General features: G+C 40.3%; 1 protein-coding gene and 1 long non-coding RNA gene across 2 annotated transcripts; both read right to left on the bottom strand.

Annotated features, from left to right (window-relative positions):
• Positions 1-2,273: 2,273 nt before the first annotated feature.
• On the bottom strand, positions 2,274-3,929 carry LOC145434360 (uncharacterized). The gene is made up of 2 exons (XR_013913355.1): positions 3,398-3,929; positions 2,274-2,518 (listed from the first exon to the last, which is right to left on the bottom strand). It is a non-coding gene; the product is annotated as an uncharacterized LOC145434360 (long non-coding RNA).
• A 6,750-nt stretch (positions 3,930-10,679) lies between these two features.
• LOC145434359 (phosphoserine aminotransferase-like) lies at positions 10,680-14,573 on the bottom strand. Its single transcript, XM_080311724.1, has 10 exons — positions 14,384-14,573; positions 14,264-14,324; positions 14,136-14,205; positions 13,915-14,065; positions 13,802-13,856; positions 13,572-13,735; positions 13,336-13,505; positions 13,139-13,267; positions 11,288-11,419; positions 10,680-10,933 (listed from the first exon to the last, which is right to left on the bottom strand). Exons 1-10 carry the CDS (start codon positions 14,474-14,476, stop codon positions 10,825-10,827), a joined length of 1,134 nt encoding a protein of 377 aa, XP_080167850.1. The 5' UTR covers positions 14,477-14,573; the 3' UTR covers positions 10,680-10,824.
• Positions 14,574-14,868: the final 295 nt, after the last annotated feature.

Genomic DNA, 14,868 nt, shown 5'->3' with positions numbered 1-14,868 from the left:
ATTGCTCTGCTTACACTTATTGGTAGCCTTTGAGTGTGACAGATTCATCCCGAGTCTTCTTTCGCAATATATTTGCCTCATCTACTTGAGTAGAAAACGACCACAATTATATCTATATTCGTGTTTCTCACCCCGTTTTGCGCTATAATACTTCTTCAGTTTCCGTGAAATTTTCTGGTACCCCCTGTCTACAATGATTGGCAAAAGTAAATACAATTGTAGTGATAAAACAAACACTCAATGTATTTAGAACTTGCGTGTTGAATGCACAAATTGCATATGTGCATTGCTCACACTAAAACGGCCTTGCCAAGTTTAACATAATTCACAACACACAAATAATAATTAGTCATTCAATTTAACCTACTAGGGCGTTTTTGTCGTAGATTTTCGTCAATGTTGGGTTGGGCGAAATGGAGTACCTGAGTGATTCAATTGCTAATCGAGAATTAGGCTTCGAGTCGAGTGTCACTGCTTTTGACGTCATAGCGATGTGGATGACGTGTGATAGCTCGACCTTTCATGCGACCACAAAGGAAACAATAACAGTTCTACACCACGTTAAAGATAATCTGGTATTTTTCTACTCTACCTGTGTCACTGCACTTGTTAACGCTGCCGTATGGACAGCCTATAATTTTACACTGCATTTTAACCCTCTTCTCTGGTGCTTCGTACCTGTACCCCTCGTTAAGAACCCCTGATGTTATAGTTCTTTTAAGTTTTGCAGCTGAGGTAATGTGATACCATGGAAAACTGAATGGGATAGAACGGTAACTGCGTGGCCTGTCAATCATTTCCGGTCGGGTGATAGTGACCTCACGAGTTGAGCAAATTCGCGCTAGTCACAAAACCTTAGCATTGAGAAAGTTTCTGTTTTCTGTTAGTGATCTTTTGTGACATTTGACCTTATAGTAGGTGTTTTGCAGATATGTATTGGTGATTCATTACAACTATCGAATATTGGAAATGCCTGGTTGTAATACTATAGTCGGAAAAATAGTAATTCAGTACTGTCATGGGATCTGTCTTATTATTATTATAAATATTTTAATGTATACTCATTTATACAGTATATCTATTGAAATTATGGCCTCGAAAGTCAGTGATGTTGTTGAGGAATGGTACGATATTCCTCCGGAAATTGTCCATGAACTGCTCTTCAACGACTTTGACGAAAGCAAGGACACCATATCTGTTCCAAATATTATACAACAACCAGTTGATCTTGCACCGTTGCTGCGCTCCATTTGACCGTATATCTATATCTTTTGCAGATCTGTATTGGTGATTAAATACAACAATTGAATATCGGAAATGCCTACAAACCGTTGTGCCGTCCCTGGTTGTAATACTAGTCGGAAGAATAGTAATTCAGCACTCTTTATCATTTACAGGGTGGATCTCGCGAAGAACGAACAGGAAAAGCAGCACCGATCGCAACTACGTCGTTTTATATTGTCAATGCGTGATTCTACTGATAGCAGAGATAATATAATCAGTCAGCTCGATAGAGAATCGTGAGTTACGGTATTTACATTGTTTTAACAGAATATGATCTACCATATATCTATTGGTGGTATGGGAGGTGTACGGCTATATTGCCGGCATGATATCAAAGCTGGTAGCTGGAATCCTGTGACTGATAGGCTCTGTTGTTACTGGCATCATGCTATGATTCTTTTATGGACGATTTACTGTGTTTTCAAGAACCCAAATATGTGATCGACATTTCCGACCAGAAGATATTATAGCGGCAGGTGCTTCTGAAAAACGTCGGCTGAAGTTGGGAGCGACACCTTGCCTCAATTTGCCTAAAAAGTCTGCATCATTTTCTTTCCCGCCAAGGAAAGAGCCAGCGCCCAGTAGTAAAACTGTAATCCCCACGAGCCACGACCTATGTTCCGCCCTGCGTATGGCTTGCTCCGATCCTAACCCTTGTCCAGTTCACTGATTTACAACCACACCATGTGCTGCCGTATATATTTATTTTTCAGATGCAGTTGGAAACGGGCAATATTGACAAGCCGCAAGACCACGGACCATGCAACGATGGATGATGAATATCTTTAAACTGTCACTGACATCAAACCCATTTGCTAGCTATGAAAGGGTCACGGCGACCCGGAGATCTTTCATTTTAACCGGGTTTACACTTTGGTCTCCACGGTGTCTTCATGCACCAAGCAGTCACTTCCAGTTGTGCCCCGGATAGTTTTGCATAACAGGCTAACATCTAGCAAATGGTCAATACACAATACCACAAATAACTGTTGAAATGTGTTTATTTCTTGAAAGGATTGCATGAAGTGAGATATAATAGCAGTTAACAATGCCTTATGGCTACATAGCCGGAATGTAGTAATATTGTGCCCTCCGTTTCGTATGGTAGAGGGTTAGCTGATATACTCATCGTCATTGAACCGTCATACTTGTAATAACGTTTCTTAATGACCTGCGATGTTAAATGTTAGCACCGGAGAGAGAGGGAGTCAGCGGTGCAGGCAGAACGTGTAACCTGAAAAATAATGCATAGCGTATTAGAAAGCATCCATGGCACTGGTGCTTATCTTAGGTCATATTCATAGAAACTAGATGGGAAGTAATTAAAAGGCGAGATACATGCTAATGTATAACTATGAAATTGCAAACAAAACAATTCATCATTCTTTACTCAATATTGGTTTTCCCTTTAAATCACCACGAGTACCCTGGCTTTCTTTATTCGACTCTCTTCGTTTTCGAAGTTTACTAACTAGCTTCTTCGTGAAGGAGTGACCCAACACTCTGAGAAATAAGCTAATGATATAATCTATAACTAGTTTGGAATGGACATCAGAACATGTCGCTCTGTTGATGCTGCTTGTGAAGTTGAATACGTACGAACTTTTGATAACTCTGTCCTGTAAAATTGAAAAGTTCATTAACTTTGGGGATTTGCTGCATTCCCTTGTAAACTCCCTGTAGACTCTCCTAAGAAGAAAGAGCAGCTCAGCGCTTGGATAAATAAGTGCCCTGGCCTTCCGCTCCATTAGGGGGATCAACTTGCCAAAGGGCTTACCAGTGTTATTTGTAATATATTCAAGCAAAGATCGGTCTAACTGGTCATTGAATTTTCGAATCGCCTTTCTCAAAGTAAAACCAGCCATGTATTCCAAAATATCACTCTCCCTTCCAGAAATACTGGCAGACACTAATGACTCAGGCTGCGGTGCCTTTATTCCATTATCAATAATTCTTTCCATGAGCTCAAGTAAAAATTTGGCAGAGAGAAGCCTGTCCTTTGATTTTGTGAATGATATTGGATCACCGCAAACCTTACTGTAACTCATCACAAGATCATCAGGATTTCCGTTGGAGTTCATACTGATAATCCAACCCGTAGCTAGTTCAATACCTTTTTCAGAGAGTACTGGCGGGTCTTTGAAATCCAATGAGCGCAGCAGCGGTGCAAGATCAACTGGTTGCTGTATGATATTTGGAACATATATGGTGTCCTTGCTTTCGTCAAAGTCGTTGAAGAGCAGTTCATGGACAATTTCCGGAGGAATATCGTACCATTCCTCAACAACATCACTGACTTTCGAGGCCATAATTTCAATAGATATACTGTATAAATGAGTATACATTAAAATATTTATAATAATAATAAGACAGATCCCATGACAGTATTGAATTACTATTTTTCCGACTAGTATTAAAACCAGGCATTTCCAATATTCGATAGTTGTAATGAATCACCAATACATATCTGCAAAACACCTACTATAAGGTCAAATGCCACAAAAGATCACTAACAGAAAACAGAAACTTTCTCAATGCCAAGGTTTTGTGACTGACGCGAATTTGCTCAACTCGTGAGGTCACTATCACCCGACCGGAAATGATTGACAGGCCACGCAGTTACCGTTCTATCCCATTCAGTTTTCCATGGTGATACGATACCAACGGTTATTATCATTATTACAATAGCGTCCGGCTCCAAATAGGCCGTTCAGCGATCATTAGTGATCGAGCTAAAATACGGATAGAGCGAAAGTGATGACGTTTTTAAACGGGAAATTTCACAGCCACATATACATTGCGCAGACTGACCGTCAGATGACAGTGGGGTTTGGAAAGTTGATCTTGCGCAGTCAAGGTGTGAGCTAGCACACCCGATTTAAATTGTAACTTCATTTATCACCTCTGTTTCATTCGTACTTCAGCTATCGTGCACTCACATGACAATCAGCGACTGTGTTACTTTGATGCCTTACAAACGCAGAGTTGCTAAATGAATTGTTATTGTACAATGTACAATGCACATGCATTAAGACCAGTAGTTCATAAATTTTTGGAGACGCACCCCTTGACGGCGATACAAAATTCCAACCTTGCCCCTTATTGTCAAGTCACAAAATAATCAAAAAGAGCAACGTACATGGGTGTTTGCAAAAACAGGTATAGTATCGCGATATTGATGGATATAGCTGTTGTGGGCAGACTTGGACAACTAGATAATTCTAGTTGTCTAATTTCACTGAATTAGAATGAAATGCCAGTAATCTAATTCTAATCTAATTTGGAAAAGCTGAAAATTTTCTAGTTGTCCAAGTCTGGTTGCCGGAAGCCTAGCCAAACGCATCCGATCCCATACTGAATTTTATTTTATTCGAAAGCGCCGAAAGTAGAACAGTGCAGAAATGCATGCGAGAAATTTTCCAAGGGTTTAAGAAGCGATAGGTAGAGATAGGTAGAGTGCACAATGGTAACTTCCGTGAAAATCTTCTAGCTGCACTTCGAGTACAGTTGCTTTTTGAGGAATATATGACTGTTGCGAAAATGTTTTTCACACTTTCAACTTTGATTTCAGACCATATCATATTAAGAGCGCAGTGACTCCTTCGCAATTATAAGCAGAGGTGGTCAGTAACGAAGTACTTCTACTTTTTCGAAGTACTCAAGTAGTTTTCTTCTACTTCTGGTACTTACTCAAGTAGAACTGAATTTCATTACTTCTACTTCTACTTCATAATATTTTGTGATCTACTTACTTACTTTTCGCTATTTTCAGTTTGTCAAGTAGAAGTAGTTTAATCCTCCAATCAGGAAGATAGCCTGAGAAATTTCGGGGCTGTTTTCACGGAGTATCGACATTTAATTTTCATAAAAGTTGAGTTGTTCCCAGAATTTTCGTCGCGCTTCGCGCGCAGAGAAGCGGGAGTAACTAGTATGATTTCACGAAAGTATTGGTGAATATAATTTAGTAGCGGATTGGCGTGGTTCCGTTCACACCGCATTGTCGTCCTTCGCCATATCAAGTATTTCATCACAGTATATATGGCTTACCATAACGTTTGAAACTAATGTTTCGCAATCTAGCATTTACTTATCATATTGTGATCAAGCTGTCCATGGCGTGTCCTAATCTCGAAAAGTGGACTTTTTTTGTTTTTGTTTTAGAGCTGTTTTAGCATACCAACCTTCGAAACTTTCTGGACTAAAGACATTAAATACATGTTCCATTTTTAGATTTATATTTCACTTTCATTTTCCAGTACCATATATTTTGATTTCTAATTTATATCAGTTCTTTTGTCTGGATAACGTACATGTTGAAGTAGAAAAACAAGTGTGGTAATATCTTCAATTTCCATAAATAAAGCTACACAATATAGCATTTTAACGTTTACTAATCGCACAAAGTGTTTGCACCGTATCCAACACAACATCTCCGTATTGCTCTTCGACTAAACTGCAGGCCTTATAATATGGGTGAGTGCGCAATACCATGATATTTTCTAAAACGTGCTTTTTGAGTAAACAGAGGATTAGTATCGCATTTCCATATCAATACTATCATTTTCATCCCATGATGTGGACGAATGCTTATCGAAAATTGGAGACCTGCTGGCATGCATCAATATAAATCAAGCTCGACACCTTTTCGCATAGCTCAATTTGCACCTTTTTACCATGTGAGCGAATCACGATCGTTTTCACAACTACTTACTTACTTGAGTACTTTTAAAGTCAGTAAATTCTACTTCAACTTCAAGTAGTTTTAGGTTGCTCATGGAATAAGTACTTCTACTCGTACTTGAGTAGTTTTTTTCGTCGCTACTTCTACTTCTACTTGAGTAGCTTTCTTGACTACTTTGACCACCTCTGATTATAAGTCACATAGACATCACTATCCATGTAAAAGTCTCTAAGCCGATACTTCAAACTACCTGATAATAATCCGTTTTGAGACAAGCTATCTCAAAAATACATCTCTGGGTTCAAAAAAGTTTAAAATGTAACATGCTTACCATTGTTTTGAATTATGACGGAGTATAAATATTAATTTTGGTAATTAATCGACACTTTTTCATTGCCTAATTTCAATATATCCACTGATCGCCATGTCTTAATAATGTAATTCACTGCTTTCAATTTAGAAATACAATTATTACGCCACACAATATAGGTAAAAAATGTTGACTCAGCCCGCTAATGTATTTTCTACTTCCATTTGGCCCGCGGGGAAAAATAATTGCCCACTCCTGGTCAACGGAGTCATCTTCACCGTATATTTTCAATTTTCAATAGCACTCCAGTGTGACGTCACAATTTTAAGACTCGAGACGTCATGGCTAAAACAACAACAAACATTCAGTAAAAAACGTGTTTTAAAACTGGCATTGTTTTACATATATTTGTTTTAAATTGATTTTTGTTTTAAATGCACCCCTATTCACAATGCCTGATTATGAAATTTGAAGATCACTTTCGCTGTTTTGATGAATATTCTGATCAATTCAAAATATGGCCAAATTGTGATGATATGAAACGATGAGAAATAGTCGAAAAGACTTCTTAGAAGTCTAAAATCAGACACAGTTCTCGGCAACAAAAAGAATAGGGGCCTACACATTACTCCGCCATTACTCGTATCATTTGACGTGCGTGAGAGCCACAAAAATGCGTATTGAATCTTGATGAGTTAGTGAATTATGTGATATACTCAACGATAGTGCTACCATACGTACTATTTCAGAAGGATTTGTCCTTTTATTCTTACTTATTTGAACACGTCCTCAGAGGAGGCCCAAACGTCCTGTTTTTTGAGAATTTGTCCTCTTGTTCGAAAATTTCGGTTAAATGTATGCAGAAATTGGACTGAGATATAGGAAATCAGTACTGAAGTAACGGTCCGTCGGGTCTTTCGGGAGTTGCTGCGTTGATGATCTTTTTTTAGTCAACCAGTCAACCAACGGGAAATGTAATAAAAAGCGGGTATTTCTGGAGTTTAGCCGGAAACGTGACCTTTTTTTTAGTCAACCAACCACAATCTCGGAATAAATTTACCAATTTTTCCGGATTTCATTACGGTTAGGGTTGCATTTAAAGCAAACACTTTGTTTAAAACATGTTTTAAACCAGGGGTCGCCAACTCAAAACGGGTCGCGGGCCACTTTTCAAATTTTGTAGCGTGTTGGTGACCCCTGTTTTAAACAGTGTTTTAAATAAAGGCCTTTTTTCAAGTTGTAAAATTATGTCATAATTGTGTAAATACTTTCCAAAAAACATGTCGTATGAGCCTACGGACAATTACCACCCGATATAGCCGACGTATATCGATATGGGATGGTTGGAACCCGCAAAATAGTCGGTTCAACATTAATAGTACAGATATCTCGTCCAAGGAGCTATATTTACCTTATATTTCAATTGTCAATGTCAAACCCCTATGACGTCACAATTGGATATTGGGACGTCATGGCTTAAAAAAACGTGTTTCAAATTAGGGCCTTGTTTTAAACGCTTGTCTTAAATTGATTTTTCTTTAAATGCAACCCTAACTACGGTATATTGTAAGTCTGAAAATTTTGAAAAAGTGTCCTGTTTTCAGATACCTAAAATTTGGTAACCCTACTCAACAATAAAGTTGCATCATTGCGGTTAGAAGTAAATTATGTGTATGTTATCCTGTATTCCTGTGATTGATGCCACATTTGACATCAGAAAAACGAGGACGGGCGAGTGCTCCAATTTTTATAATACTTGGCTTGGTAGTAGGGTTACCATATGTCCTGTAATTGTCCTCTTTTAGGAGGATATGTCCTTCTTTTTAAGAAAATCGAAAATGCCCATCGATAATGCCTATATGTCCTCCTTTTGGCAATTTGTCTGCCTTTATAGCTTTGACAGTGAGGCAACAGGCCACACAGGCACAACAAAAAACGCCCTAAATGACGCGAAATCTGTAATGTGAATATTCGAGAGGCTCTTTTTGATTTTTACTTTTTAGTCAACAGAAGGGTATTTTTATAAAAATAGGTCATGCGGGAGTAGAGTTGGGAAACGACTCTTTTTTAGTCAGCACACGCGGATTTCCCGTGAAAATTCCTGATCAGTATTTCTCTAGTCCGGATCCCGAAGTATGGTAACCCTCCGCTTGGCACGATGAGGAATAGTAAATTACGGTGCATAGCCGGGACACCATATTCCAGAACTAGCATATAGGCCTATACAGCAAGGGTCGGCAACCTACGGCCCGCGGGCTGGATCCGGCCCGCCAAGCGAAATCGTCCGGCCCGCGACGAAATAATTAGTTACCACAAGAATACGGCCCGCCATTTCGTAATGAGTTCCAATCTGCAGTGCAGCACTGCAGCACTGCTTGGTAAAAATGCGGCATTGCTACGATGTAAGTATCCTACGTCGTATTGGTCTATTGTTACGCCATAAAACTGATGCGAAGGCTGTTGATTAGTCGCCTATCTCGTACTAAAAGTAGGAGATGGAGAATGTATGTAGAGTAGACTAGACCAGTGCTTATAAAGCGTGTGTATCGCGAAACCATAGGTATACCATACTTTTTAAGGGGTTGCCACTCTGATAGGGTGCGACATTAAAGGTGCAGTTCCTCTGCTTCAAAAACGCTTGGAACATCTCAGACGCAATGACAAAATCTTAAACTTTCCGTTTCATTTGAGATAACCAGCCTCCGTAGGTTGGTCATCTGCAGTTTAATTCACCAGAAGACATTGTACGCCAAGACAACAAACCTGAATAGTGTTTTGGACACAGTGGGGTAAGCTGATTATGTCTCACAAACTTGATCACCGACAGTTAGCCTACCCCATATATTGCTAGAAGCAGAGAATCAATATGGCGATGCCCTGTATATCTGCCATGTTCGCACATTAAGTCGAGCCGCTATCCTTGCACGAGTGTATGAACTGAGAAACGAATTAGCAACTTTCCTTGAAAATACGAACATCGCCGACTCATAATCTTGTCATCGAAAATGGGTATCTAATCTTGCGTTCGTAGTACATTTAACGTCACATCTAACAAATTGAATTTGCAACTTCAGGAGGAAATAACTGAATACATGAGATGTTGAGGCGCATTCGAAACAAAACTGCGACTCTGGGAATGTCAACAGTAAAAAGAAAATTATGCTCACTTTCCTATACTGGTGGAGAGTAAACTTTTAGTACCAGCACTAGTATACCTTTGTAACTGTGATACGAAATTTAATTACTGAATTTCCACCCACTTTTCCGACATTCGTTCTGTACAAAATAAATTCTGACTACTCAGTACTCGGTTTAATGTCAGCGTCAATACCGTTGCCTGAAAATTTCAAATGGGCCCTTTTGAAATGCGATGGAGTTGAATTGAAAGACAAATTTCACACAACGAGCATATCGCTGCATGACTTTGACAAAGAGTACGTTCTTGAAATGGGTCTTTATCCCAGCTTGACCAACAATGCAAAAGAAATGGCATCGACTTTTGATAGCACGTACGCATGTGAAAAATAGTTTAAAACAATGGAATTCACGAAGAGCAAGCTAAGATCACGTATTCTAATGCCCATTTAGAATGTGGTTTGATTGTTGCTTCATCTGACTTGTTATTAGAAGTTGAAATTCTTTCACAAAGCATGCTGCGCCAAGTGTCACATTTATGCTGCGTTGTTGAAGTGTAAATACATGTGTTTTGCCCTTTTTGTGATTTGTATGATTGAGATTGTAGCAATGTAGGGTACTCAACCGACGTGAGCGTTAAAAATAGTATCAAGAAAAATTCCGGCCCGCCGAAAAGTTGTGCACTCGGAATTTGGCCCGCGACTAGCAAAAGGTTGCCGACCCCTGCTATACAGTAACAACAGAATTATGTACATTATTTTATATCACAGTTTACAAAATTTACGTATAGCCGGCACAGTCTACCTACCCTCTACCACTAACCCCATCGTGGTAAAAGCACTGAATCCAATATTTCATTATATTAATATTCTCTCATTTTTGTTCGGCTTTACCTCGTAGCATTCGCAGCATCGGATCAGGAATCAGTTGCATTGTGACTGTGAGGCTGAAGTTTTGCGTCCGATGCAATTTATGTCGCGATCCTGGCACAATCCTAGACAACACTATATCGCCACCGCGTGTCGCTCAGCCAGACGTTTCATCAGTTCCGTCGTAAAGGTGTAACAAGCTGCGGTATCCTCTCTTAAGACCCGAACTTCATCAGTCGATACTCGACAGTTTAAAATTTAAATTGAATCCGCTAACTTTCTTGCACTCTAACCAGACCGGGGCGTGTACCACTTACGCAAGGTAGGCTGCCTATATATACTCCGACAATCTTTCTCAGGCTACCTGATTTCTAACATCACCAGCAAATTGCAGCGATAACACTGTCATAAAACAATATAATGATTAGAATAAGTACATTACACAACGAAGGGAATCTCCTAGTTAAGACGAGCATAACAAAGAAGACCGAAAAAAGGAGAAAATATCCACCGTTTTAAAACAAACATTTGGGTCGCGATGAAATTCACAAGGCACAGTTGCGTTGTTGGAAGTCCTTCATGAAATCGACTAATTGCTCCGTTTCCTCGATCGTTATCGAGTTATATAAAGAAGCTCTGATTCCGCCGACGCTCCTGACAAAAGGAAAAGGTTTCCGATCATTTCAACAGCAGCGGGAAATTTGATTGTCCCTAAGTGTCAAAGGTCAAATGAGTCACAGTTGCTACTCAAGAAGTAGCCGCAACGCCGACTATTTCTACTTAATCACAAGTAGATGCAACCGTGACGCCACAAGTAGGTGCAATTTTCGAAAATACATTCAGTCATTGCGATACAGGGGACCCTTTCGCTCAGTCATCAAGAAAATTATGCATGTATATTCCAAAAATAGAAATGGAAGTACTCTAAAACACAACCTCCTAGTACGCACAGGAAAACTCAACACTAGAGTCATAGGAAAAAGTATCTATAAATGCTTCGTTACGCACCGGTGGCCCTTCAGCCCCATCATATTCTCGGAGTCTGTTTCCTCCAGAAACTTCTTCTCAAGGGCCGCGTCTCCGCCATTGATGCGAAAAGGTACGTTCATCATACTGCGACAGTTTTCATCGACAGGGCAGCTGAACGCAATAGTTCTTTCAGTATAACGGGTTACACGGTCAACGGCGGCGCGACCCTAGCTATGCTTATATTCGCATTAATGACGGTGTCGAGTACAGCGTAATGGTACGTTCCACCGCCGCACCTTGCAACAATATTGGGTTGCATTTTCATCTCGATCGACTCCAGAATCCCTACGCTGATTGTTCAAGGTATATTGATGCTCCTCGTTTCCCTAGACCACAGCAAAATGAGGTAATGCCAAAATGCGACCGCCCATCAAACATGGAGAATCTCGGTCTGGTGTAAAATGACCGCTGATGTCTATAAACCACGAATACTATAACAACGCATTATATGATTAATCTCCCCGCCTAGCTTAACAGTCACAGACGTTAAAATACTTCCCGTGTCAAAATTACCAAGCTCTTGGTCAAGGGTGAATACAGAATGACATTTTTAGCAGCAGGGCAGAAGGCGGGCGAATTCAATACTTTGAATCTAAATATGGTCCCTGCTACGAATCCAAACCTGGTAATAATGTCATAGCAAAGTCCAGCCCGAGTTCATCATCGAACTACTCGGAATAACTTGAAAGTAGCATGGAAATTTACCAATTATCGAAAAATGCCACGTCCAATAACAGTAAATTCAAATACGGCAAAATTTTTTAAATTGGTTTGTAAAAATTAAAATCCGCGCGCATCCCTGCACTAGGGACATAGCCTACATAAACCAGCAATAACGTGGCGTCACGAATGCGGAATGTGTTACAGTGATGGTCAAAATAATCTTTGCCTTCAGCATTCAAAAAAACTTTGAATGAACGATCTGCAGAAGTCTTAGCTTACTCTTCCCGACAATAGCATTGAGTCACAAATACGCTTATAATCTTTTCGTTTGAAATATTTGCTAATATATTTAGTCGGCGTAAACATTTGACGTAACGGACTAAAATGAAGCTACAATGTGAAAACGAGCCTTTAGGTCTGGCGCGATGTAGCACCAGAGGTGTTAATGATGTCAGTCATTGAACTGAACTGAACTACCGGCGACGCCGGTAACATCGATACGTCACGGGATGGAGGTAAACAAAGTGCCGTACGGAAATGGAGCGCTTTGAAGCGTGGCCGACTGCATAACAACCGTCCGTGTGTTGATAATACGTATTACTTCCGGCGTCTATGGCACAGGTGAGCAAGGATTTGGATTTGCCGTGAGCGGATTCGGATAATGGAAATATTTCTGGATTTATGACTGGAAATATTACATCCGTTCAGCTCTGGCCGACGACATGTGCTTCACTACTTATTCGTACATGAATAAAACGCACGCAGTTGCGTATTTCGTAAGCAGGTGTCAAGATGACTCAGCAGATAATTTATTGCAGAAACTGTTATTGAGTACTGTACGGCTAAGCAGTACGCACTGAATTCAAAACTTCCGCTCATCTAAGCGCAGAGACCCAGCGATATGTTCAATATACAACGGAAAACTCGCCGAGTGAGAATGATCCGAAGACACATCCAGCTTTGGCACTTTCGTGATCAGAAATAATGTTAGTACATAGGTGGTCCATATATCATGCAAAGCGAGGTAAATACAACCCGTCTAGACATTGTGGTTGGGTTGATTGGTAATTCCTAATTACGACGCCAGTACTTGCCGTGATAAGCCATCATCGCATTGCTATCGGATTAGGGAAGCTACGCAATGACACTCTTGCAAATTTCATTTACCTGTAAAATCCATTTGAGTTGTTGATGGCAGAATATAACAAATCGCTTTTGATGCAATTCTGCTTGTATAACCGAGAGACGCCTCCAAAAGATGAAGCCCATTTCAACACGAGGCCCATGATGTAAATCCTGATGTCAATAACATCGCAGCGAGTTAAAACGCGTGATGGAAACATGGTCTGAAGGACGTTATTTACCCGAAGCACGATGGCGTATTGAAGAGGGAGTTAGCGTCGGCTTGCGTTTTGTAATTCAAAACTGACGGGCATTCCGGCACTGCTAAGCCTAACAAGTCCTCGCGTATGATAACAACAGTGACACCAGCGCACCCGATGTTTTTCTGCGCGCCCGCGAATATCACGCCGAACTGCAACGAGACATTGCACAACATTGAGATGGATAGTCGAAAAGTTGTTATAAGTTTACAGTATACCTTGGACACATCGACGGGTCGAGACAAAATGTTTGAAGACATGTCTGTGACAATAGGCACTCCCTTCGTGTCCGGTACATCAACGAACTCGACACCGTGTACTGTTTCGTTTGCGCAGTAGTATACGTACGAAGCGTCTTCATTGAAAGTGCATTGCGGTATTTCTGAAAAATTCCGACATTTAGCATTCTAACAACCCTCTCAATTACACATAACATTTTAATGCATACTTGTGTAGGTATCTGATTTTGGATGAACGATTCGGGCTTTGCCGTACTTCTCGGCCTGCAGAAGAAATGCACGGTGTCATTTTTGGTAACCTACTTAATCAGGAAAAGCTCACCTCTTTAGCAGCTTTCGCTGACCAAGTGCCGGTGACGATGTAATCAGCGGTTCTGCCTGGTTTCCTCGCAATTAGATTCATCGCGACTGCGCTGAATTGCCCACAGCCACCGCCTTGTAGGAAGATGATTTTGTAGTTATCGGGGATATCACTGTTTGAAACGAGAACAGCGAGATTGCAGCATGATGATGACGCGTTCACTTAGCTCAGGGCGTACTCACAGTAGCGTTCTCAGCGAGTTTTTGGCGTCGTTTAGTATTCCGGCAAATTCTGTCGATCTGTGACTCATTTCTAAACGAAAGAAACGGTAAGCGATACAATCATTGCGTTTGAAATTAAGCGAATTTACCGAGCACGCTGAGACCTTTCCCGTCAAAATTCATCATTTCGACTTGCACTCTCTCGAGAACCTACGAACCAATGATTACATTACATTCCTGGAAAGACTTCGACCACGTATGGTACTTACCGGCAAGGGTAATTTCGATGGTCCTGCATTGAAATTGACTTTTCTACCAGCAGCAGCTTTGAGCAAACCGTTCCTTTGATTTAAACAATCCATATTTTCACAAGTGAGATTTATAAACGTTATACAGTACGGTACAGATGATTGATCCTGTCAAAAACATTCGATTACGAGAGGTGATATATAGAAAAACGCTGAGCTTTCGGCGTTCCAAGCGACCTTACTGCTGCTTCCTCACCATCACCTCAGAGAAGATGGTTACAAACAAATGACGAAAGTTTCACAAATGTTTTTTTTTATATAAAATGCTCTGAGAGAAAAGCGGCAAAGACTTTTGTCGTCATAATTGATGCTTTGAATGAAACAGCTGATTGAAAGAGAGAAACAATATCACTCAAGCGAAGCAGTATTTCGTCATGCTTTTCTCATCACGCTTTTGCGGCGTGATCCCGCCGTGTTATATAAATCGTTAAATTTAGGAATGTAAA

The sequence above is a fragment of the Botryllus schlosseri genome, chromosome 2 (genome assembly GCF_051294905.1).
Source record: "Botryllus schlosseri isolate E-star chromosome 2, Bs_hap1, whole genome shotgun sequence".
Lineage (NCBI taxonomy): Eukaryota > Metazoa > Chordata > Ascidiacea > Stolidobranchia > Styelidae > Botryllus > Botryllus schlosseri.
Note: the sequence above shows the minus strand (reverse complement) of the source record. Positions and strands in the feature narration are given on the sequence as shown.